Source organism: Bos javanicus, chromosome 23 (assembly GCF_032452875.1).
Source record: "Bos javanicus breed banteng chromosome 23, ARS-OSU_banteng_1.0, whole genome shotgun sequence".
Taxonomy (NCBI): Eukaryota; Metazoa; Chordata; class Mammalia; order Artiodactyla; family Bovidae; genus Bos; species Bos javanicus.
Window position 1 is genome coordinate 10,555,657 of NC_083890.1, and position 23,269 is coordinate 10,578,925.

A 23,269-nucleotide genomic window follows, 5' to 3' on the forward strand; every position below is an offset into this window, starting at 1 on the left:
TGTCAGGCTGGCTTCCGTCTCAAGACAGGAAGGGATCTTCTGGCTGGGAAGAGGTTTAGGAAAAATCAAGGATCTATCAGGTCTCTTCTGGATACTGAATGTAAATGTTCCATAAATGTTCTGTAAAATGCTACACTATTATGATATCATCACCAGCAAGCTTAGTCTCTTTCTCGATCTCCTCTTGTGGCCTTTCTCCTTTGCTTTTCCTTTTTTTCTTTCTGACTTCTTAATTATGGGAAAATGTCAAACACATAACAAAAGTAGATAGAGCATAACAAATTCCGTGCACTCATTACCCAGCTTCAACAATTCTGAGCTCAGTCTTGTTTTATCAGCTGAGGACTGGAGACTCAATTGACAGCCCCCATCCCTCTGTGTGTGTGTGTGTGTGTGTGTGTGTGTATGTGTGTTAATGAATTAAAAAGTTTATTAGCCATAAAAAAAATTGATTCTTTAATTCTTGTTAAGTTCCCTGTAAAACAATAAGCTTACAGAAAATTTCTTCCTCATGAACAGAAAATCACTATGCTTTTGGTCCAAGATATGTTGGGATTTTTTCCTTTCTTCTTCAGATGACAGACAGATGGATGTAGCGGAATCCATGAACAAGTGTACTTGCCCCAAATGTGCAACATAAATATAGAAACGATGAACGGAAGCCTCATAACTGATATTGGAACAGGGCCCTCTCTGAGCCCTGGTGAATCCTCTGTGTAGAATCGCCACATCCCCCCAGTGCCCGCTGAGGTCGTACGGCCTGTGCGCTTTGTTCCACAGCTGGCATTCTTCCTCTGCCAGACGGGGCTTTGCTTTGCTGAGAGAGTGCCCTGAGGAGCCCACGTTAGTTAGCCCACAGTGGGTCAGGCCAGGCACGTTGAAGACGGGAGGGTGGTAAGGAACTGAAGTGAACTGCAGAGGAGCCCATGTGGGGTTTTTTTTTTTAAGTTTATTTTTATTTATTTGTTTGATTGTGCTGGGTCTTAGTTGTGGCATATGGAATCTTCAGCTGCAACATGTGGGTATCTTTTAGTTGAGGTCTGCAAACTCTGGAGCCCGGTTTCCCAACGAAGGATTGAACCTGGGACCCCTGCCGTGGGAGTGCAGAGTCTTAGCCACTGGACCACCAGGGAAGTGCCCCCATGTTACTTTGAAGCAAACCCAGAACATATCATTTCATATGTGAGCCTCTCAGCATTTATCTCTAAAAAGGTAAGGACTTAAAAAATCATTTAATCATCTTTCTTTAATGTCATCAAACATTTAGTCAGTGTTCAGATCCCACATCAACTGTTTATCAGGAGACAGAATGAGATTTCACAGATACAAAGCTCAGTCTCACAAGACCACCCTCCCCTTCAGGAATTTTGGTAGGGATTGCGCTGAATCTGTAGCTTGCTTTGGGTATTATTGCCATTTTAACACTATTAAGTCATTTAATCCATGAATAGGGGATATTTTGCTTGTTAGAATTTTAAGTCTGCTATGAGAGACCTTTGAAATAGTTCAGAGGATTAAATGTACTAAATATACAAGTGTTACTTGATACATTTAAAGGAATTAAATCAGTCAAGTGTATAGATAATGTTAACTGTTTAGGAAAATTCTGTTTAACTTCTGATTTTTTTTGGCCCCTCCATGCAGCATGTAGGATGTTAGTTACCCAACCAGGAATCAGATCCTCGTCCCCAGGCATTGGAAGTGTGGGTCCTAACCACTGGATCACAGGGAAGTCCCTTGAGTCTATTAAAGATTTATCTAAGGAGGGTGGGAATTATTGATCTTATTTTTAAAATTAGTTTCTTAGAAAATAAAATAACAATGATTCAAAGTTTAGCTTAACTATACGGAAAGAAACAGATTTAAGAATTTGAAACTTTGGGGACTTCTCTGGTGGTCCAGTGGCTAAGACTTTGAGTTCCCAGTGGAGCCATCTAGGGTTCATTCCCTGCTCAGGGAACTAGATCCCACATGCTGCAACTAAAGACCCCACATACCCAAACTAAGACTTGGTGTAGGCAAATTAAATAAATAAATAAAAAGAATTGGAAACTTTGTCAAATTTAACATTAATCAGAACTCCAAAAAAAAAAAAGAACTCCAGAATCAATCACTATTCTTTTCCAGGCACAAGAACCCTCCTCAGAAAATAAAATGTCCAGGGAATTTCCTGGCAGTCCAGTGGTTAGGACTCCATACTTCAAACTGCAGGGGGCAAGGGGTTTGTTTGATCACAGGTTGGGGAAGTAAGATCTTGCAGCCAAATAAATAAATAGTCCAACTGTTACCTGGAATCTTCCACACGGTGGAGGGCGGAAAATCTCCTGGGTGAACTTTCCATACTTCTAACATACCACTGTAGCAGCTCTAAGCCTTCCAGAGAGAAATATAATAAGTATTCAATTAATGTTTATTGACTGAAAGTGATAGATTTAGATTTGCTTCACTGAAAGCAGTTAGTAGCTTGGTAAATACTATGACCAACCTAGATAGCATATTGAAAAGCAGAGACATTACTTTGCCAACAAAGGTCCATCTAGTCAAGGCTATGGTTTTTCCAGTGGTCATGTATGGATGTGAGAGTTGGGCTGTGAAGAAAGCTGAGCACTGAAGAATTGATGCTTTTGAACTGTGGTGTTGGAGAAGACTCTTGAGAGTCCCTTGGACTGCAAGGAGATCCAACCAGTCCATTCTGAAGATCAGCCCTGGGATTTCTTTGGAAGGAATGATGCTGAAGCTGAAACTCCAGTACTTTGGCCACCTGATGCGAAGAGTTGACTCATTGGAAAAGACTCTGATGCTGGGAGGGATTGGAGGCAGGAGGCGAAGGGGACGACAGAGGATGAGATGGCTGGATGGCATCACTGACTCGATGGACGTGAGTCTGGGTGAACTCTGGGAGTTGGTGATGGACAGGGAGGCCTGGTGTGTTGCGATTCATGGAGTCACAGAGAGTCGGACACGACTGAGTGACTGAACTGAACTGAACTGAAATACTTGATATACAAATAAATACAAGTATAACATGAACATTTTACATATTCATAAAATTTCAAATCTCTTTCTCACTTTGTGTTTCAACCACACTGGCCTGTTTTTCTTTAATTCTTCTAACTTGCTACAGTAACTTTATATATTCAGTACCCTCTTCCAGGAACTTTCTTTCTTCTCACAAACTTTGCCAGACATCTCCTGCTTCTGCTAAATCATCACTTCCTCCAGGAAGCCTCCTTTGGTTTACCTAATCAGGCCAATCTTTCCTATGATATGGTCTTAAGACACAATTTCTCTCTCCAGACCATTTTCTACATAAGTAATTTCACAACCAGTTATGTGATTCTTTTTCTAATTCCCCTATATCTTGGAACTTAGCCCCATGATGGGAGCCTAGGACTCTGTTTTGGGTTTTGACTTATCCCTCTAAATTCATCTCAGTGTTTGGAAAATAGAAGGTACCTAACAAACACTTCTTGACTGAATGAGTGATTGTTAAATATGCAATATGAGCCAAAGAACTGTTTCAGGGACTTCCCTGGTAGTCCAGTGGTTAAGAATCTGCACTTCAGATACAGGGGGTACAGGTTCAATCCCTAGTCAAGCAACTAAGATCCCACATGCTGTGTGATGTAACCTAAAAAAAAACAAAACTGGTTCAGGGAATAATATAAAAATACATAGAAGGGCCATATGTCAAAGGATCAAGGCAATTAGGTTTAAAAAATTTTAAACTATGTGATTTGCAGAAACACTATTTTCATATAGTTGTCTAGGATATAGAATTAAATTGAGTTTTTAAATGATTATTTGTTGTCATGTGTGGTTATTTTCCACTTGTCCATGTAGATCAATACAATCCAACAGATACAATGTGAGCCACACACTTAATTTTAAGTGTTCTAGTAGCCACAGTCAAAATGTATAAAGAAACAGATGAATTTTATTGTAATAATATAGTTGATTTAACCCAATACATAAAAACATCATCACTTCAACATGTAATCAGTATAAAAACTAATAAGATCTTCACCTTCTTTTTGAATACCAAGGTTTCGAAATCCAGGAAGTATTTTTAAAGTATGTTTACATTTATAGTACATGTCAATTCGGACTCAAATAAGCATGAGCCTAGTGGTGGTTGTATTGGACACTATAACCCTAGATCAGTTTCCAGTCTTCTCTGTCCTCCTCTGTGCCCTTGGAGGTTGATCTGGGCTTGCATCACTCAGCTCTCTTGTCCTCAGATTTCCAGATAGCCTTGGGCAATAGAAGGCACTATTAAAAGATGGGAGTATAGAAAGAGAAAGAATTCGGTTATTTCATTTCTGGCCACCCCCACCCCTGCCTGAACTGGGCTGCCACATTTCCTATACCTAAGGGCCTCTCTTCATAGCTACAGCGTTTGTCTGGTTCTGGTAACCCTGCTCCCTTCCTTGCCCCACTGGGCTTAGAAGAGTTGCCTCTGGGAGTTCCCCACTGCCCTGTGGATTTCTTGAACTCAAATCTCTGTAAATAATTACCTCTTCAGTTAACCCTTTGTTTGGTATGCCATCTGCATCCTGTGAGGACACTGACTACATCAAGCAGTTAATAAACTATTGTTATGGTCTACACTCTTAACAGATTTTTGTTCGTGGATACTTGAAATCAATCACATTATTGAAAAGTTCTGTTTGTTATACATAATGCTAATAATGCCTGATCATCAGTAATTTTTTTTTTCTTTTAAAAAAAATTTTATTTTTGGCTGCCCTGAGTCTGCATGCAGGCTTTCTCTAGTTGTGGTGAAGTGGCTAAGTCATGTCTGACTCTTTGCGACCCCACGGACTGTAGCCTACCGGGCTCCTCCGTCCATGGGATTTTCCAGGCAAGAATCCTAGAGTGGGTTGCCATTTCCTTCTCCAGGGGAACTTCCCGTGACCGGGGTGGGGGCGGTATTCTCTAGTTGAGCTTCTCATTGAGGTGGGTTCTCTTATTGCGGAGCACAGACTCTAGGTAGCGCTGGTTTCAGTAATTGTGGTGCTCAGGCTTCGGTGCCCCTAGGCAGGTGGGATCTTCCGGGACCAGCAATCGAATCGGTATCCCCTGCATTGCAAGGTGAATTCTTAACCACCGGACCATTAGGGAAGCCCAATAATTTTTTTAATTAAAAAAAAAAAGGTGGAGAAGGAAATGGCAATCCACTCCAGTATTCGTGCCTGGAGAATCCCATGGATGGAGGAGCCTGGTGGGTTGCAGTCCACGGGGTCTCAAGGGGTTCGATACGACTGAGCGACTTCATTCACTTCACTCATGTAATTTATGTACTGGTTTTATGAGGACTGAGTGGTATTTATTAGATTTTTTTTTCTGTCCAGGAACCTAATATGTATCTCCATTTCTACATATCTTGTTTTTCATTAAAATCTTGTAATTTTCTGCACAATATATTCTTTACTGTTTTTGATACATTTATTCTTACATGTCTATAATTGTCATTGTCTTTTGATTAGATTATATTTCCAGCCTATTAATAAATGGCTCTTGGTGTTCAAAAAAAAAAAAAAGGTACTTAACCTACTGTATACCATAGAGAACTATACTCAATACTTAAAAAAAAATTTTTTTTAATTTTATTTTTTGGCCTTAGCAGGGACTTGCAGGAGATCCCCATTAGGAATTGAATCCAGGCCACAGCAATGAAAGCATTGAGTCCTAACTGCTGGACTGTCAGGGAATTCCCTCTACTCAATAGTTTGTAATAAACTATAAGGGGAAAGAATCTGGAAAAGAATATATATATGATATATATATATATATATATATTAATCGCTCTACTGTACACCTGAAACTGACATGACATTGTAAATGAAGTATACTTCAATTAAAAAAAATTTTTTTTAAAGCACTTAGCAAATTGGTCAGAGAAAGCAATGGCAACCCACTCCAGTACTCTTGCCTGGCAAATCCCATGGACGGAGGAGCCTGGTAGGCTGCAGTCCATGGGGTTGCTAGGAGTCGGACACGACTGAGCAACTTCACTTTCACTTTTCACTTTAATGTATTGGAGAAGGAAGTGGCAACCCACTCCAGTGTTCTTGCCTGGAGAATCCCAGGGACAGGGGAGCCATCTATGGGATCGCACAGAGTTGGACGAGACTGAAGTGACTTAGCAGCAGCAGCAGCAGCAAATTGGTAGCAGGCAAATTTTAGAATTGCAAGATAGCTTACAGTCATGGTTATAGACAGGGTAATGAGAAGTCTGTGTCAGAGTAATTTCTGTATTTGGAATCCTTCTGTTTGCAAGTAACAGGAAAAAAAAAACTGAAAGTGACTTAGAATGAGAGGCAGAGGTAGGGAACATGTATGTTCACACAACTGGAAATCTCAAAAATGGAATTGGGTTCAGTGTTTCTTAAACAAGAGTCTAGTCCCCATCTCTCATCTCTCCCTCTCTTTTGGTTGGGGATCTATTGCAGGCTGCTTCCTCTCTTCTAGAAAGAGGATGGCTGCCAGGCTCAAGACCCTGCTAGTCAGAGAAAAGGAACATACCTCTCTCTCTGGTTGGCTTAGTGGCAGTGCTGACAAGATAGCTAGTTCATGTACAGCAATACTGTACATCAATAATTACACTGCTCTTATAAATTTATGTGGGCATTTTGGGCAGTATACAACTCACAGGGTCTTAAATTGAAACGGTTTCTGTATAAAGGATAATAGATTATGGCTAGAATGCAGCTAATACAGAACCTGATGATATAAAGATAACCCCAGGAAGTTATCCTTAGAGTTCAAATTTGCAATCACTTTAACCAGGAGCCCAAGCACAATTTCATGACTTGTAAAAAATATGGAATGTGAAAACTGCTAAAGTCTTACATTCTACATTTAGATTGTGGCTATTAAAAGTTCTAAAATTACTGTAATTTTGCAAATTACAAGTCCCATTAGCTGACAGGTCTGATTGGATTACTCATCCATTCCTGAACTAATTGGGGTAAGGCAAGGAGGCTACTAAGAATGGGGATGATTTAATTAACTAGGGTTGCTCATGCCTCTACCCCTAAAAAAATAGGGTATAGGATCCAGCCACACTTTAGTCAATAACATGGTCTACTGTGAGAATCCTTCCTCAGAGAAAGTCAAAAGATACTTGTTTGCTACAACGCATGATCCCCATTCAAGAATTTCTGATATGTTTCCTTGAAGCTTCCTATGATTCTAGGGTCTAGACAAGAGTGGCTGGTGGTTGAATAAATTTAAAGAAACATTAAAATAGTCTATAATTTAAATGGATAATTCACTGGGCTGTGGTTACCAGAAGATGGAAAGTCTGTGTGGATGACCAGAAGAGGAGGTTCAGAAGGTATTTGAAAATACAGTGGGAGGGATTAAGAGTGCTCCACTGAAAGATGCATGCTAGACTAGCATTACACACACACATAGTAACAACAAAAATAGGGGCAATGGTGGGAAAGAATGGGATATGAGACGTGAAAAAAAACAATTTTTTTGAACAAAGATTGTGCCAGCTGATTGACATACATCATTTATTTTAAATACTTAACCAAGTATGTTTTGATCACCTGCTGTGTGTCAGGCTTGTTTCCTGGCCCTGGGGATGCAGGAGTGACCACAGGAGACCAAAGCTGAAGTTCTTCTGAGGGGAGACAGGACGAAACAACCCTGCATTGATATAATTACTCCATTTTATGGAGAGGAAAGCAATCTTGAGTGAGGGTAAGGGACTCTTCTGCAGACACTTTAAGTAGCAGCAGTGCTATGGTCCAAATCCAGGATAGTCTGACTTAAAAAAGGCTCTGCTTTGGGACTTCCGCTGCGGCCCAGTGGTTAAACCTCTATGTTTCCGCCGCAGAGGGCCTGGGTTTAATCCCTAGCCGGGTAATGAAGTTCTCACATGCTGCTGGGTGCAGCCAAAAAGAAAAAAATATAAAAAAAATTTTTAAAAAGGTTTGGTTTAATAGAAGGAAATAAAAAGAGGATAAAAATTTACCTTGGAGGAGGGGAGCAAATCAAAGCAAATTTATGTGAGCCAGAAAAGAAAAACAATAAGAGAAGGAAAGAAAAGTAAGAAACAGAAAGGTTTTGCTAGAATCCCTCACCTGGTAAACACCCAAGGTAAGGCCAGCTCAGGGTCTGCCTCGACCACTGCATTTCTCCTTCCCTACTCTTCCCCCACTCCAGTACTCTTGCCTGGAAAATCCCATGAACGGAGGAGCCTGGTGGGCTGCAGTCCATGGGATCGCTAAAAGTTGGACACGACTGAGCGACTTCACTTTCACTTTTCACTTTCATGTATTGGAGGAAATGGCAACCCACTCCAGTGTTCTTGCCTGGAGAATCCCAGGGACGGCGGGGCCTGGTGGGCTGCCGTCTCTGGGGTCGCACAGAGTCGGATACAACTGAAGCGAGTTAGCAGCAGCAGCAGCAGCAACTCTTCCCTTGCTGGTATGGAAGCCCCATTTTACAGATGTAAAAACTAAGGCTCAGGGCTATTAAATCTTTGTATTTTCCCCCCACTATGGATAAACCTCTCAGAGCCACAGTAAGAGAACGCCTGAGAGAAACAAAACAATAATTGGTATATCTTTCAGGTAACGGTGGGAAAATACAAGTTGTTAGTGCTTCTCTTGAGAGCAGATTTAGCATAAGTCAGACCCCACTGAATCTGCTTGCAATGCGGGACACCTGGGTGGATCCTTAGGTCGGGAAAATCCCTTGGAGGAGGAAATGGCAACCCACTCCAGTATTCTTGCCTGGAAAATCCCATGGACAGAGGAGCCTGCTGAGCTCCATGAGGTAGCAAGAGAGTCGGACACGACTGAACAACACAGACTCCAGTGAAAGCGGATAGGGAACACCAGGCAAACTTCCTAACTGAACTCACTATTGTGAGGAAGGGGCTCTTGGTGATTTTTCTGACACGTGTGCTAAGTCGCTACAGTTCCACTCTGGGCTGTAACCCGCAAGAATCCTCCGTCCATGGGATTTCCCAGGCAAGAACACTGGAGTTGCCTGGGTTGCCAAGTCCTCCTCCAGGGCATCTTCCCTCCCGCAGGGATCGAACCCACCTCTCTTTTATCTCCTGCATTAGCAGGCGGGTTCTTTACCACTAGCGCCACCTGGGAAGCCACAGTCGCTATATTTCTCTCCCAATAGTTAACCTTGTGGCTCGTGGGTTTTTTTTTTTTTTTTAGGGGAAGTAGAAAACAGAGGAAGGTATGAGTGACCCACGGACCCCAGCCCTGCCCTCAGGCCAATACAGCAGCCTTTGCTAGGAGAAAGGTTCAATCTTCTTCAGGAACTTCCACTTTCATTTGCTAAATGTGGTAGTTTCCAGATGGCCTGGAACGCAGTCTCATTTGCGTTTGCGTTGCTATTAAACTTTTCAAGAGTCCGTGATAATGCGCCATCGTCTCGGTCAAATCCTGCAGTTTGCGTGAGACGTGAGATACCAGCCAGAGTTCCAGACTTTCTAGGCTTGGGCTTTTCTCTAACTGTGGGACCCCGGTTGGTACAGTCTGGTGGCAGCTTGATCACAAAGCCTCATTGACCTTGGGAGCAATTCCGAAGTACTTTCCTAAACGTGATGGTCTTAGTTCCACCCTAACCGCTTACGAGGATGAAGTAATTAGTGAATAATAAGTATTTAATACTTTAATCTTATTAGGAGCAAAACGTTTTATCAGTGAGAGTAACAGCGGAGGTGTTCTTAAACCCCCGCCTATTTAGAGGTGAGGGAGACGGGACTGAGGATAACTTGGAAGTCAGCAACTAGGGAATTACACCTGAAGGAACTCAGGACCTGAGACACCCCTCAGCCGCCTCTACAGACAAGGCGCCAAGACCTGAGCGCGCTCCCAGCAACCGCGATTCTCGCAGCGTTTGTAGCCATTACGTCACGGCGTTCTCCGCCTCTCATTGGGCGAGCCCATCCAGGCATGTGACTTTGGTGTGTCATATAAATAAGGGCGAGGAGACGGCGGTGGTCCGCCATTTCGTGGACGCCGGGTGTGCGAGAGCATCCGGGGACGCCGGGCGGGAGGTGGACCGGGAAGACCTAACCTAGGTTCTGTGGATTTGAACCTCCGCATTTCTAACCCAATATCTCGGTAAGCGAACGACTACTAAAGGAATGAGGTGGGAAATGGGTCCTAAAGGGGCCGAAGTGGGGATAGGCCAATGGCGGCTGTAGGCTGAGACAAAGAGACGGTGCCGCCATTTTGTGACGTTCAGCTAGGGGTTATGGCGGGGGCTTTTGGCCCCTCGGAGGTATACCCAGCCCTCAAAGTGGAGATGTTTTTAATCCTACACTGGGAACGGAGAGGCCGTGAGCCGGGAAGGGAGATTATCCGGGTCGAGGCGAAGGGGGACTCAGTAGTCGGTTGTACTTTAGGCCGCGGCTTTTCAATTTATGGCGCCTTTTTTTTTTTTTCGGTAGCACGTTTCCTTAGGTAGCTTCTCATCGTTTTTTCCCTTCAGGTCACTAATCAAAACTGAGCCTTTAGAACCATAATGATTGATTTCGATGCTCATTTTCATTTTTATTTATTTTTTTAACTTGAGTTCACTTTTAAAGTCGGGACCCAATAACTTTTTTTTTTTTTTTTAACCGACCTTCCTTGAGCTGAATTGTTCTTGTGACTTTTCCTATTGATGCGTGGGCCTGAAACTGGTCACTGTAAAGTCTCTGGAAAAGGGAAAAAACACATTCCCCAGCAATGGTTTGGTCTCAGAACTGGTTGCAGGGTGGGGTCACGCAATTAGGATGTGTCTGGACTGGTTTTTTTTTTTTTAATTGGATAAACCCAGAGTGAGAAAAGAATGGTAAAGCTCTTGAGCTGAGTTCATGGGCAGACTGCTTTTTTATGCAGTTGATAACTGGCCTATAAGTTGATTAGATATTGCTTAAGTGACTAAGTATCTAAAGTTTGTAAAAATGTAAGCCCCCTGGGTGGCTTAAATTTTATGCAACAAGTGCTTTTTTTCCTGAGGTGAAATTAACATAAGCTTCATTTTAAAGTGCACAGTTCAGAGGTATTTAGTATGTTCACATTGTTGTGCAGCTGTCACCTCACCAGTTGGAACGTCTTTTATACCCAACGAAGTGACCTGTATACCGAAGCATCCATTCACCTTTTGCCCTGTCCTCTCTCCCAAGCCCCTGGTACCTACTAAAATGTTTCTGGATTTGCCCTTTTTGGATAATTCACATCCTTGGAATCGTAATATGTGCACTATTTCGTGTCTGATATCTATAACTGTATGCTCTGACACGTTTGTAGCATTTATGGGTACTTGATTCCGGAATAATTTGGATAGTACATTTTGTTTATGTACCTGTTGCTGGATATTTGGCTTGACACTTTTGGGCTGTTGAGAATAGAGTAAGGTACATTTTTTAAAAACAGATTTGTATTGCATTGTGAGGAGTGATGCTGGTTAACTTGACCTGTGAAGGCACATTAGTATCAGTTTTCTTGGTGATTGTCTTCAGCGAGTTGTTTGATGTTTTTGAATTTGCTTCTGAGTAGGTGATCCTACTCTTCTAGGTGAAATTAATTGAAATAGGTAAAATCCTGTTTCTACTTTGGTAAACACTCCTCTGGTGTGTTACCTTCCCCGCCGCCCCGCCTCCCCCCGCTTTTCAAGGAGGCTTTTTTCCCCCTCTTCTTTCACAATTGGTTCTGGCTTCTGTGCAGTTACCGGTAACCATTGGGATAGTCCTAGCTTTTGGGGTTTTAGTATTGCATTCTTTCCTGAATCTATTTTTCACTGTGGATTATAATTTTTTTTTATTGCAGAAATGCATCGTGATTCCTGTCCATTGGACTGTAAAGTTTATGTAGGTAATCTTGGAAACAATGGTAACAAGACTGAATTGGAACGAGCTTTTGGCTATTATGGACCACTCCGAAGTGTGTGGGTTGCTAGAAACCCTCCCGGCTTTGCTTTTGTTGAATTTGAAGATCCCCGAGACGCAGCTGATGCTGTCCGAGAGCTAGATGGGAGGTAATTTGTTGATTAATTAATGATAGTTTATTGTGTTTTAATATTCAAAATCTCTAGGATATATGACTTTTAGATGGCTTCTTTGCTATCTGAAATTGATGTTATTGGAAATTTACATAAAACCTTTTTTTTGGCAATCAAAATGAACAATTTGTGAAGATACCTAGGAAGTTTTTTTATTCATTTGGCCATTGGAGAAAATAATTTTAATGGTCAGCTTGGGTGTGTGGCTTCATGTGGTTGAAACATTTTAATCTAAATCCACCACAAAGCATCAATCATGTTGTCACCTTTGAATTGTGTCTAAAAGAATTGTGGCTCAATCATCCCTCTTAATGGCCACAGATTGTAAGTGGATATAGTTATATGGGTTTATTGTACTATTATCTTTTTTTGATACCTGTTGGAAATATTTGTTTAGGAAGTGTGGATCATATAACAATATTTCCCTTTGCATTACAATATTCTGTTAGCTGGCTGGTAAGTTAACACCTGAGTCTTAACAGTGAACAGGTGTTGCCTTTCTTCTTGGCATTTGAAAACTTGGGTTTCATGAAACCAAGGAACAGAATTAAGATCCAAAAATTAAAGGATCTGTGAGTTGACTATAAAGATATGTAAAAGGTCATTTATCTAAGCAGATTACGGAAACATTTTTCCAGGGCCCCACCTCTTCCCAATCACTGTCCACATATGGTGGCTTATCTAAACTTAGTGATTGTGGACCAATGCGTAGGTGGAATATAAAGGGTTTTTTTTTTTTTTTTTTTAAATTGTTCTCAGCTACAGTTTCTTATGTTTAAACTGTTGTGTGATGATTGAAGGGAAAGGAAAATGTAAAATGTCCAGGATGCTTCTGTCCTGTTTACTGATGTTTGCTTAGAGGGGATGGGGAGGAGAGAGACCAACAAATGGAGTAGGTAAACAGTTGCTGCATCTTCCCAAGGAAGAAGTCAAAACAGGATGTACAAATGAACTAACTACCTTGGAGGATGAATCTAGGTTTTCACACTTAAATTGTAACTGTTAACATTGAGCCCAATGATCAGACTGACTTAACAGCAATAAAACACAAGGAAGTTGGTTTTCTTTACTAGAAAAAAGATAAGGAACTAAAACGTGCTTTGGTACTAAGGATTCTGCAGACATACAGTTGGATTCTTTGCAAAGAAGCTAGCTATAAAAGGGGGCTTTGTGTTTGTTTTTTCCTTGCTTTTAATGCACATCTCCTAGAAAATTAGTTTGGCTGTTTTAAATTCACTGTTTCTTTCCCTCCTAGAACACTCTGTGGCTGCCGAGTAAGAGTGGAACTATCGAATGGTGAAAAGAGAAGTCGTAATCGTGGCCCACCTCCTTCTTGGGGTCGTCGCCCTCGAGATGATTATCGGAGGAGGAGTCCTCCACCTCGACGCAGGTACTTAGAGAGAGCGTGTTTAGAGGTATTGGTGTAGCTAATAGGAACAGGTATCTCTCTTAAAGTTTGTTGGTGGGTTTTAACTTTGAAGAATCAGGTTTTTACGAAGCGTTTGTTGGGTGTAGTTTGGGATATGTGAGTTGTGCTGAGTGTTGGCTTTTGTCTTTAGGTCACTGTTCATGTTGGTAGTCAGTAACTTCTATCTTGGATCTGTCTTCTAGTTCATCTTCTAGTTGCATCTTTCCAAGTCTTCCCTTATACTTCAGTTTAGGCCTTTTTCCATTTCTTGACTCCATAATGACAAACATTACATTCAACTCTAGCTCTTCACAAAAATGTGTTTTCTACTGTTAGCACGATTGTAATATTTATCAAACAGGCAGCTGTTTTATTGTTACAACTGGTAAAGTAGAAATCATTCTGAAACTAAAGTCACTGACCAATAAAGGGGGCTAAAGTAATCCCAGTCATCTGTTCTTCAAACCCAAATAGGAGAGAATGCAGGTTTTTTTTATAATTGAAAATGGCATCATTCTTGGACCAGGCAGTATTGTCTGGATGCTAACTCCACATCTCCTCAGACCTCCAAAATAGTTTCTATAGGACTGAATTTACCTCTTACAGGTGAGTGAAGTCCTAGGAGATAGGAGTTCAAAATCTTGCCCCTTTTGCTGTTTTGAAAAACAAAACAACACACTGTTGCCCATCATAATAAAGAGTATTTGTTAGCTAATAGATGGTTGTACTGATGGCTTGTTTTTCATTTTTTTTTGTGCTTTTTGGTCCATCTATTAATAAAAATGAACCCCGTTACAGAGTCACCATCATGTCTCTTCTCACCACCCTCTGAGTCTGCATTAGCCAGTCAACTAGCCCTTTCAGCGTCATGTGACCAGCGCGCCCCATTCAGCTTGGCTGGTGTCGTTTCACATGACCCAGGCATGGCCAGTCGTCAGGTTGCACCGCCCTTTGGTTCCCGAGCATGCTGTTTTCTCTCAGCCTTCTCTCCAACCTTAACCAAATCGGCAGCAGCCACCTCGACCGCCCACACATTCCTGGCCAATCAGCTCAGCTGTTTATTTACCAAATGTCTTCACAACAACTACAGCAGCAGCCTTCGGCTAACAAAAAAGCAGGAAAAATCCACAACACCCCCTTCGCCAACCAACTAAATCCAACGCAACATCTGGCAAAACCTTTTCAGCAAATTCTTCCTGGCCGTCAGTCCGGCAGCCTCACCTCACCATTTCTAGCTTGTTGAAACCCAAAAACTAGTAAGTTTTTCCTGCTTATACAGTTTACTGCTGGTTAAAATAAGGAGTAAGCGGCTTAAAGTAATTCTTTTTTCTGGATCAAAGGCTGGCTGTGCATAATTGAATGGTAACGTACATATATATTGCTTGAATAAAACTTTTAAGGGTGATAGGGAACTCATAATGTAACTAGACCTTCAAGTGAAACTTATTTGCATGTGTGAGATGCCAAACTAAAAATTTTAATAACTCTAACAGATTTAGCTTTCCTTTCTAGCAAAAATTTGTTGAATCCTATCACCTTTAAATGGTTTTACTAACAGTTTTCAAAATTTTTAAATTTTGGGGGTGAAGTGGGCCAAGCTAAGGTAATTTTGATAAGTCTAAACACACTCTTAAATGTGACGATCACAAATGCAGTTCTAATGTAGCACTTAATGGCATCAATATTTACACCTAGCGCGTTTTCACAAAATTACACTATCCACCTGGTACCTAAGTCTTGTCATGGACTTACAGGTTTGCATGGGTTCCAAATACTGGTTTATGGTACTGTTTTTGGAACTACTTGTGGGACTACATTTTGGTGTGGTGTTTGGGTAGTGAAGTTAGTTTGACATGAAGTTTTGCATTGGACAGATCTGCTGTGAAGCATTCTTTGTTAAAGTGAATCCATGATTGGAATACCTGCTTTTCACTTGAGCTTTTGGTTCCTTAATCCTTCTGTGCCCTTTTTTTGTTTTGTTTTCCTTTAAAAAATTTTTATTTTTGGACGATGGGTGCCAGTTCTTCGGCACATTCACTGGGCCCAACAGTGAGATTGAAAAGTTGGGAAATGCCTCACGCCATAAATGCTAATTGACAATTAGCCTAATTTTTCTGTTTTCTGCTTTTAGATCTCCAAGACGGAGAAGCTTCTCCCGCAGCCGGAGCAGGTAAAGTATCTTTGGGGGGCCACATTCTCAGAAATGGGAGTGTTTGTGAAATTTCTAAGCTGTTTTCCAGATGACTCAGTTAATGGCAATAGACACTGACTTTAGTAATGAATCAAGTAACATATAGAACTTTTAGCTTTCAAAAACTTAGACATTGTTGTGTGTAATCCTGAATGGCTCCGTTTTTCTTTCTCCTCTTATTTTAGGTCCCTTTCTAGAGATAGGAGAAGAGAGAGATCACTGTCCCGGGAGAGAAATCACAAGCCGTCCCGATCTTTCTCTAGGTCTCGTAGGTAAGATCTTTAATGACCTGAGCCATTTAAGAGCTTACATACATAATATCCTAAAAACAGAAATAGGTCTTTTAAGCTACTAGGACAAAATGTTTTATAACTTTACTGTAAAAATCTTTTGATGAAGTTTTGCCTGTAACTGAATTACCAGATGTAACTTTTGTTTCTGTTTTTCAGCCGATCTAGGTCAAATGAAAGGAAATAGAAGACCAGTTTGCAAGAGGAGTGATGTACAGGAAATAACTTCATTTGACAGGAGTATGTACAGAAAATTCAAGTTTTGTTTGAGACTTCATAAGCTTGGTGCATTTTTAAAATGTTTTAGCTGTTCACATTTGTTTGTCTGTTGGAACAGTGACACAAAGGTGTAATTCTCTATGGTTTGAAATGGATCATATGAGGCATGTAATATCAAGAATTGTTACTTTACAATGTTCCCTTAAGCAAAATTTAATTTGCTTTGAATTTTAGTCTTGCATAGGCTGATAATAAATCTCTTAACTCCTGCCCAGTCGATGTTTAACATGATGGAAATAAAAACTGGCAAAAATTGGAAGATTTTTTTTTTCAACATACCTGGGATATGGTATGCAGCTGTAGTAAGCAGTTTTTAAAAGCTGCTGTGAACTCAAAAGCCAGCTGGAAAAATTAAAGCTGCACCCTTAAACTAGATTAGAGGTTTAAAAATCCCACTAGTCTTCACACTGGACAAAAGGTTGTCCAGTTGGTGTAGAGTCTAAGAAGTTTCAAGGAAGTTAGTTTACCTTTGCTTTAGGTTGTAAGTTCATTCTGTGATTGCTATATATGAATACATAGCTCTTTGTAACGTTCTTTATTTGGAAATAATGAGACTACTCAAGATAACAAATGTCCTGCCAGTTTAAGGGTACATTGTAGAGCTGAATTGAGTTACTGTGCAAGATTCTTTTTTCATGCTGTCATTTGTAATATGTTTTGTGAGAATCCTTGGGATTAAAGTTTTGGTTACAAATTGTTGTTTAACCTGAAAGCCTGTTTTTCCTTGCAAAACTAAAATCTGAGCTTGGTACCAAGTCCAGGTGTAACATTCCTATTGGAAGCCATACTTATATTTTCTTGTAAAGTGCTTTTGAAAATAAAATATAAGCATAATTGTAATAGTTGAACCCACTATTACCATAGTTCTTGTCCCACAGAAGGCAGTTGGTTACACAAATCTTATTTTTTAGGAAATACATTTGAGGCTTTTGAAGTGAAGGGACTTTCTGGTGTCTACCTAAGTGATATGTCTTTAGGAGCAGAAGCCAGTTTAAAGTCCATGATATTCAGTGACCAACATTTTAAAGTATAGCCACCTGATACATATATAATCCAAAGTTGCCAGTAAAAAAAAAAAAAAAAAGCTTCTATCACTAGCATGAAAATGTTCCACAGAGCTTTAAAAATTGCTTCCATTTTATATAATTTGAGGTGTTGCATGGGAATTCTAAATTGATCCATCATTATGTGAAATTCACTACATGGTTCAAATGTAACAGTGCAGAATTGAAATATGGAGGCATGCATAATCTTCCTCTTAGATATCTAGAGGAGTTGTAATTTCAAACTTGTGTGCAATTAGATTAAATCATAATGCAACAGTCTTTTGGCTTAGTTTCCTTAAATGTGCTATTTAAAGATAGTTTTGGATTGTGCTGTACTGACTTTTCTTTAAAATGAAAGACAAGTCATTGTGTTAATCTATAAGGATGTTTTATGAGAAATTCATCCTAAACAAGTTTATTTCCAGTGGTCCTTCTTAACCTTTCACAAAAGTATCAAGGGAGAAGAGTCCTGGTTATCACAGGGGAAAACTGGTGTCAGTGGAGTTCAGTATGATCCTTTTTGGCAGAAGACATTTGTAAAACTGCCTCCTTATTTACTGAGAGCTCAGGCTTTGGGCCTTCTGGCTTTCATAATGAGCTTAAAAACTGTTGGGATCAAGCAAGGCAAGATAGGTACTGATTCGTGGAAGTAATGTGGTATATCACTAGTACACTGCTCTTACAATGAACATGGATGTTTTTGACAGTATGCAACTTGCAGAGTCTTAAATTGGGCTTCTGTAAAAAGGAACAATTATAGCTACAAAGTGGCCAATACAGACCCAATATAAAGTTAACTCAGATTTATCCTTAGGATCCAAATTTACAATCACTTTAACCAGAAGCCTTAGCACAGTTCTATGGCTTGTTAAAAAATACGGAAGGCAGAAATTATTAAAACTTTGTATTTTACATTTACATTGTGGCTTTGAAAAAGTTCTCTGTAGTTAACTAATTTCTGAAATTACAAGTCCTATTGGCCAGTGTCTTGGATTCTCAGTTGAATATTATACTGAAAGCAGTCACAGACTTTGACTTGTGATGTAATGATGACAGGTGTTCACTAGAGGTCACTGTTAACACTTGGTGATAATTTAAGGAACATATCTAAGAGTATAGTTTTTATTTTTGCAGAAATAGTTAATTCTGTGGTTCTCAATTCATTGTGGGTTACATCTGACCTCCATGTCTTAAGCAGAAAGAGAAGTTTAGAGATATAGATACCTTTTACCAACTATTTCTATGTTTTTTTACAGTTCCATAAAAGATAATGTGATGAGTAGATGGCATCACCACCTTTTTAGTTAAACTCACCCGTATTTGGATGGAAAGTCCTGGTTGCTTTTTATTGAAGCGTCGTGCTTCATATTTCTGCAGTGCTTTATCAGGAATGGTATTTTCCAGGCCTACTGATTGATTTTTCCATCCCTGGGTTATATAAGAACCACTGGTTTAGTACTTTGTATCAATGTGCTTTTATTTTCGGAATCCCCAACATGATTTAGTTGTGAGATCTGGTTGGTGGCAATGTCTTCCAGTTGTATATTTTTGTACTAGACTGTTGCCTTCTGGTTTTCTTTTCTTTTTGAGAACATGAAAGACTTTATAATTAAAGTAGCTGAAGAAAAACTGGGTTGGAGTATATTTTTATCAAAACAGTCTGATGCTGTTGGATTTAATTTTATATATCCACACAAATTCTCTTCATTTTACTTTATTAAATTGGCTGCTTCAAAAGAATTCAGCTGTACACAGAATAGTTGTAAGGTTCTGAGAAGAGATACTGAAAATTTGTCTTGATAAACCTAGTTAACTGCTTAATTTTGTTATGCAACTTAATGTTTAATTGAGACTGCAGAAATTCATAATATGGTATTTTCATAATTTTGTATCCCGGTTCTTTTAACTACCTGGATGGAACACAAGACAACAGCCAAAATGTTTCCCAGATTAACACATGAAGTACTTGTGCAGAATGTTACCTTTTTTTTTTTTTTTTTTTTTTAGTTTTTTCCTTGGTTCTCTGACTTACATAAAGCATTGTGACCATATAGTGCCTTATCTATTAGTACATATATGTACTTAGTCTTGAAGTGAAAATTTCTGGAAACATTGATACTTACCTTCTTGTGCTAGTTATCGTTTGGGGACTAGATGAGATGGAGAATATTTCACTTTATTTCCAGAGCAAAATTATACCTTCCAGAAAAAGTAGGCTGTAGGTGACTTCCCCCCTCTTTTTGAAGTTCATTTATGAATTGGCATTTTTGTTTCAGTATATAACTCACAGATTTTATTTGGGGCAAGTTAGTATCCTTTTAGTGGCCTTTTTTTTTTTTTTTTTTTTTTGTTAAGTCCCCAAACCTCAAATTGGAGCAAAGGGGGAAAGTTGCCGAAGAAAATTACTTAGTGAATGCTGTAGGGTTGCTGTTTGTATCGGTCATTTGGAAAGGGAAATGGAAATGACCAACATAAAAAACATTCTAAGTTTTGAGAGAACTCCCTCAGGAAACAATTTCTACATACTTTTAAATTTAAGCAGCTGGCACTTTCTTTTAACTCAATCCAGCTGGCTCTCTGCAACCGAATTTCTTTTGTAATGAGAAAATTTTAGTTTAGGAAAAACCATCCATGTTAACTTTCAACAAAAGTATCTTGTAAATAAATACAAAATGGAGTGTTGATTTGTCATTTAATCCTTTTTGTGTCACACTTTCCCCACATGGCAGACTGACAGGCATTTAATGGGGAATGGGGTGCGGTGATAAGGAATAACACCAGCTCTGACTCAAAACAGCATAGGTAATACTTGACTTTTGTCCAATGTTGGGATGTTGAAACCTTGAACTAAATAGTAATAAGTTCTCTTGTAGATTAGAATGATTTAAGATGTTGGTTGTAGGGATTTTAAATGTCCTGAGAGGCTCTTGGATCTTGAGTGAGGTGGCAAACATTTCAGGTGCTTTGAAAAGCCCCTTACGTAGCAGTAGTGGAAAACAAGTGAATGTAAAGAATCTGAGGTGAAGAAATGAGTATAAACAACTTTAATCGTAAAGTACAAGTTAGAAGACAGGAGCAGTGGAGTGCATGTTTTACTGAACTTGGACCAATTTCCATCTAATTTTTTATTTTGTTTCAGCCCTATTGCTAAATAAGTAATGTAGGATAGCTTATGTAGCTTTAGTACTGGTGGAAAGGCTAAAAAGTTGGGAGTGTTACTGCTCTAATGAAAATTTTAGCGGGGATAAGAAGTTGACTTAACTGACAATCCTGGTTGTCTTCAGTTGGCAATGCATAGAAGCTGCCCACTTTTGAAAATAGGAGTAGATGAACAATGATAGTTTGGAAAGGGTTAAGAAAGCTCTCAGGATGGTGGAAGCTGGGGGGAAGATGGTTGGCATAGGAAAGGAAAGGAAATTAGAAGTTTTTTGTTCTGGTCCTGTCTCTACTCACTTGGCCAGCTGTATCCTCCAGGAAAGGAAGTTTTTTTGAGTACTGGTCTGCCAAACATTATCCATGACTTTATTATGAAATCATAACCAGTTGAGAGGTGAATCTCCTTGTTAAAAAGGGCAGAAAAAAGTTCCTCATTTATCATTCCTCATCCTGCTAACCAATACAGACAGTCTTGGTGATTCAGCCTGTGATTTGACTACAGTAGTACAAAAGCAATATGCAGAAACTCCTTTGAATTTTGATCTTTTCCTGGGCTAGTAGTGGTCGGCACCGTACTCTGTTGGTGCTGGGCACCAAGGGGCAGCAAGCCAAGCCTTGGCTCCCAGACTGCCAGGTGATCACAAAGGTCGATTAATATGCTTTAAAAGCATTCTGTACCCAGAACCATTTTGTTTTTCATTCTGTTCAGTATTCAGTGAGTTACATGAAAGATTCAGTACTTTGTTCGATGTTTTTGCCCAACTGTAGGCTAATGTTCTGAGCACGTTTAGGTGAGGCTAAGCTCTGATGTTGGGTAGGTTAGCTATATGTTAAATGTTTTTGACTTGTGTTTTCAATTCATCAAGATACGACCCCATCATAAGGAAGATCTGTAGTGTATTCAGCACTGAGGCCATACTAGACTCCGAAGCCTTTGTTTTCTGCTTACTGTGTTTTTATTTTACAACCCAATTGTAAGACACCCCTATATTGTGACGAACAGGGTTTAGGACTTAACCTTTCTAGTTGTAAAATATGCTTATGGTAAAAGTAAATATACACACACTGGGGAATTAATTCCTTTCTAGAGATAAAAACTTGTTAAAGTTTTGTTAGAAAGCTAGGCATCCTGTGATGAGCAAGTATTCATACAGCTAGAAGTGCTGTGTGTCCTTCAGCTTTTGATTACACGTCTGAGGCACGCTCATGTGAAATGCACTGTCTGAACTTGCATATCGTCTGGGCCAGTAGTACGGCTGTTACGTAGTCAGGGTTTGTGTGTGTACTCAGTCGTGTCTTGACTCTTCGACCCTATGGGCTGTTGCCCGCCAGGCTTCTCTGTCCATGGGATTTTTCAGAATGTTGGAGTACCATTCTTTACCAGTGTGCCACCTGGCAAGACAGCTGGCTTTATCCTGATGCCTAATTTAATGACTAAGATGTCATTGTCAAGGAGGACAAAGCTGTGCTGATATAGATGGGTTGACATTGTTTCCATCAGTCCATGTTGACTATTTTGTGTCATGGGCATGCGTCAAAGCTGTTACTGGTTGCTGTGGCTGTTCCAGTCTCCTGGTCTTGACATCACCTGTGGTCACCCTTAAAGCAATGTGAGACCAACATTGGTGAGTATTGCAGTTTATGTGAGGACTGGTAAACATCAAACTTTCATTTGAGGGGGCATTTTAATTATTAATAATGGCAACTTCATAGAGAAAAGTATACCAATTATGTTTTCCTTTTTTAAAATAATGGAATCTTAGGGAGAGTACCCCAGAATTCCATGGCTAAGAAGGCTGTTGCAGAGATTCAGGATAACACCTCCAAGTAGGCACATTTGAGTGATCATTTAGATTTTGACAGTGGACTTAGTGATTAAAGGTATTGAATTCCCTCCAGCAGCCACAGCTTGCTGACCTGGAAGAACACTAAATGATTTTGATTGATTCTCATAGAGGTGAATGGAAGGAAGTGCATCATCCAAGATGGGTTCCTGAACCAGGGCCAACTTTGGGACTTGAAAGCAGGTGACAGGAATAAAATAATTAAAAAGAGTCTCAGTAATAAGGTAATGTACTCATGCGTTATTGAGGAAGAGACTGAAGTATAGAGAAGGCTGGACAAGTTGTCAAGGAGTGATTGAGCCATAATGGTGTAAACCAGGTTGCAATACCAGGTGTAGAATAACTGGAAGTGGCTTGGAGTTCATAGTTGGGAGTCCTATATTTAGAGACGAGAAGGTGGAATTGCCAAAGGTCATGCAGGGATGCTGGCAGAGCTGGGATAAGGATTGCCTCAACAGCTACTGAACTGCTGTTCCAGGGAGCAGTATAACTTTAAGACTTCAGGGTTTGAATCCTGGCTTCCTCCCAATGGCCAGCTGCATAATTTTTGACACTTAATTTTTCTCATCTTAAGACAGGTTAATTACCTTTGAGAATGTAGTAATGTGATGCAGATATGGCACCCAACACAGACAACACTGCTCAATAAGCATTAGCTCGTACGTGGCAGACTAACACTGGTATGCAACTTGCAGTCAAGGAATGGCTTTTAAGCAAAACAGGGCTTCCCTGGTGGCTCAGCTGGTAAAGAAAAACTGAACCACTTCAGTGCTGGGCACGCAGGAGTGCCCCCAGTGCATACGAGTGTTTCTCTGGTCCTTATCTACTTTTGAATATTTTGTCCTGGTCCTTACCTACTTTTTGAATATTTTGTCCAGTTTGAGGGGATGTTGCTTTCAGGGTTGCAAGGTCAAGAGGAACATTTGTGGTTACAGGGGTCCAGGCAGATTTCAAAAAGGGGGCTTCTGAAGTCACAAAGATAGGAAGGATAAGGTGGGTTCTAACTGCTAGATGGCTCCTTA

The 23,269-nt window shown here is 40.1% G+C and overlaps 1 protein-coding gene and 1 pseudogene across 1 annotated transcript; one reads left to right on the forward strand and one right to left on the reverse strand.

Annotated features, from left to right (window-relative positions):
* Positions 1-481: 481 nt before the first annotated feature.
* LOC133235870 (protein transport protein Sec61 subunit beta-like) lies at positions 482-1,138 on the reverse strand (annotated as a pseudogene).
* An 8,827-nt stretch (positions 1,139-9,965) lies between these two features.
* On the forward strand, positions 9,966-19,929 carry SRSF3 (serine and arginine rich splicing factor 3). The gene is made up of 6 exons (XM_061398025.1): positions 9,966-10,109; positions 11,802-12,009; positions 13,289-13,423; positions 15,573-15,611; positions 15,818-15,904; positions 16,082-19,929. Exons 2-6 carry the CDS (start codon positions 11,804-11,806, stop codon positions 16,107-16,109), a joined length of 495 nt encoding a protein of 164 aa, XP_061254009.1. The 5' UTR covers positions 9,966-10,109; positions 11,802-11,803; the 3' UTR covers positions 16,110-19,929.
* Positions 19,930-23,269: the final 3,340 nt, after the last annotated feature.

Coding starts and splice junctions, on each gene's coding strand:
- SRSF3 (XM_061398025.1), top strand. CDS start 11,804: ATGCATCGTGATTCCTGTCCATTGGACTGTAAAGTTTATGTAGGTAAT. Junction 13,424..15,572: donor AGTCCTCCACCTCGACGCAG/GTACTTAGAGAG, acceptor TTCTGCTTTTAG/ATCTCCAAGACGGAGAAGCT. Junction 15,905..16,081: donor TCTTTCTCTAGGTCTCGTAG/GTAAGATCTTTA, acceptor TCTGTTTTTCAG/CCGATCTAGGTCAAATGAAA.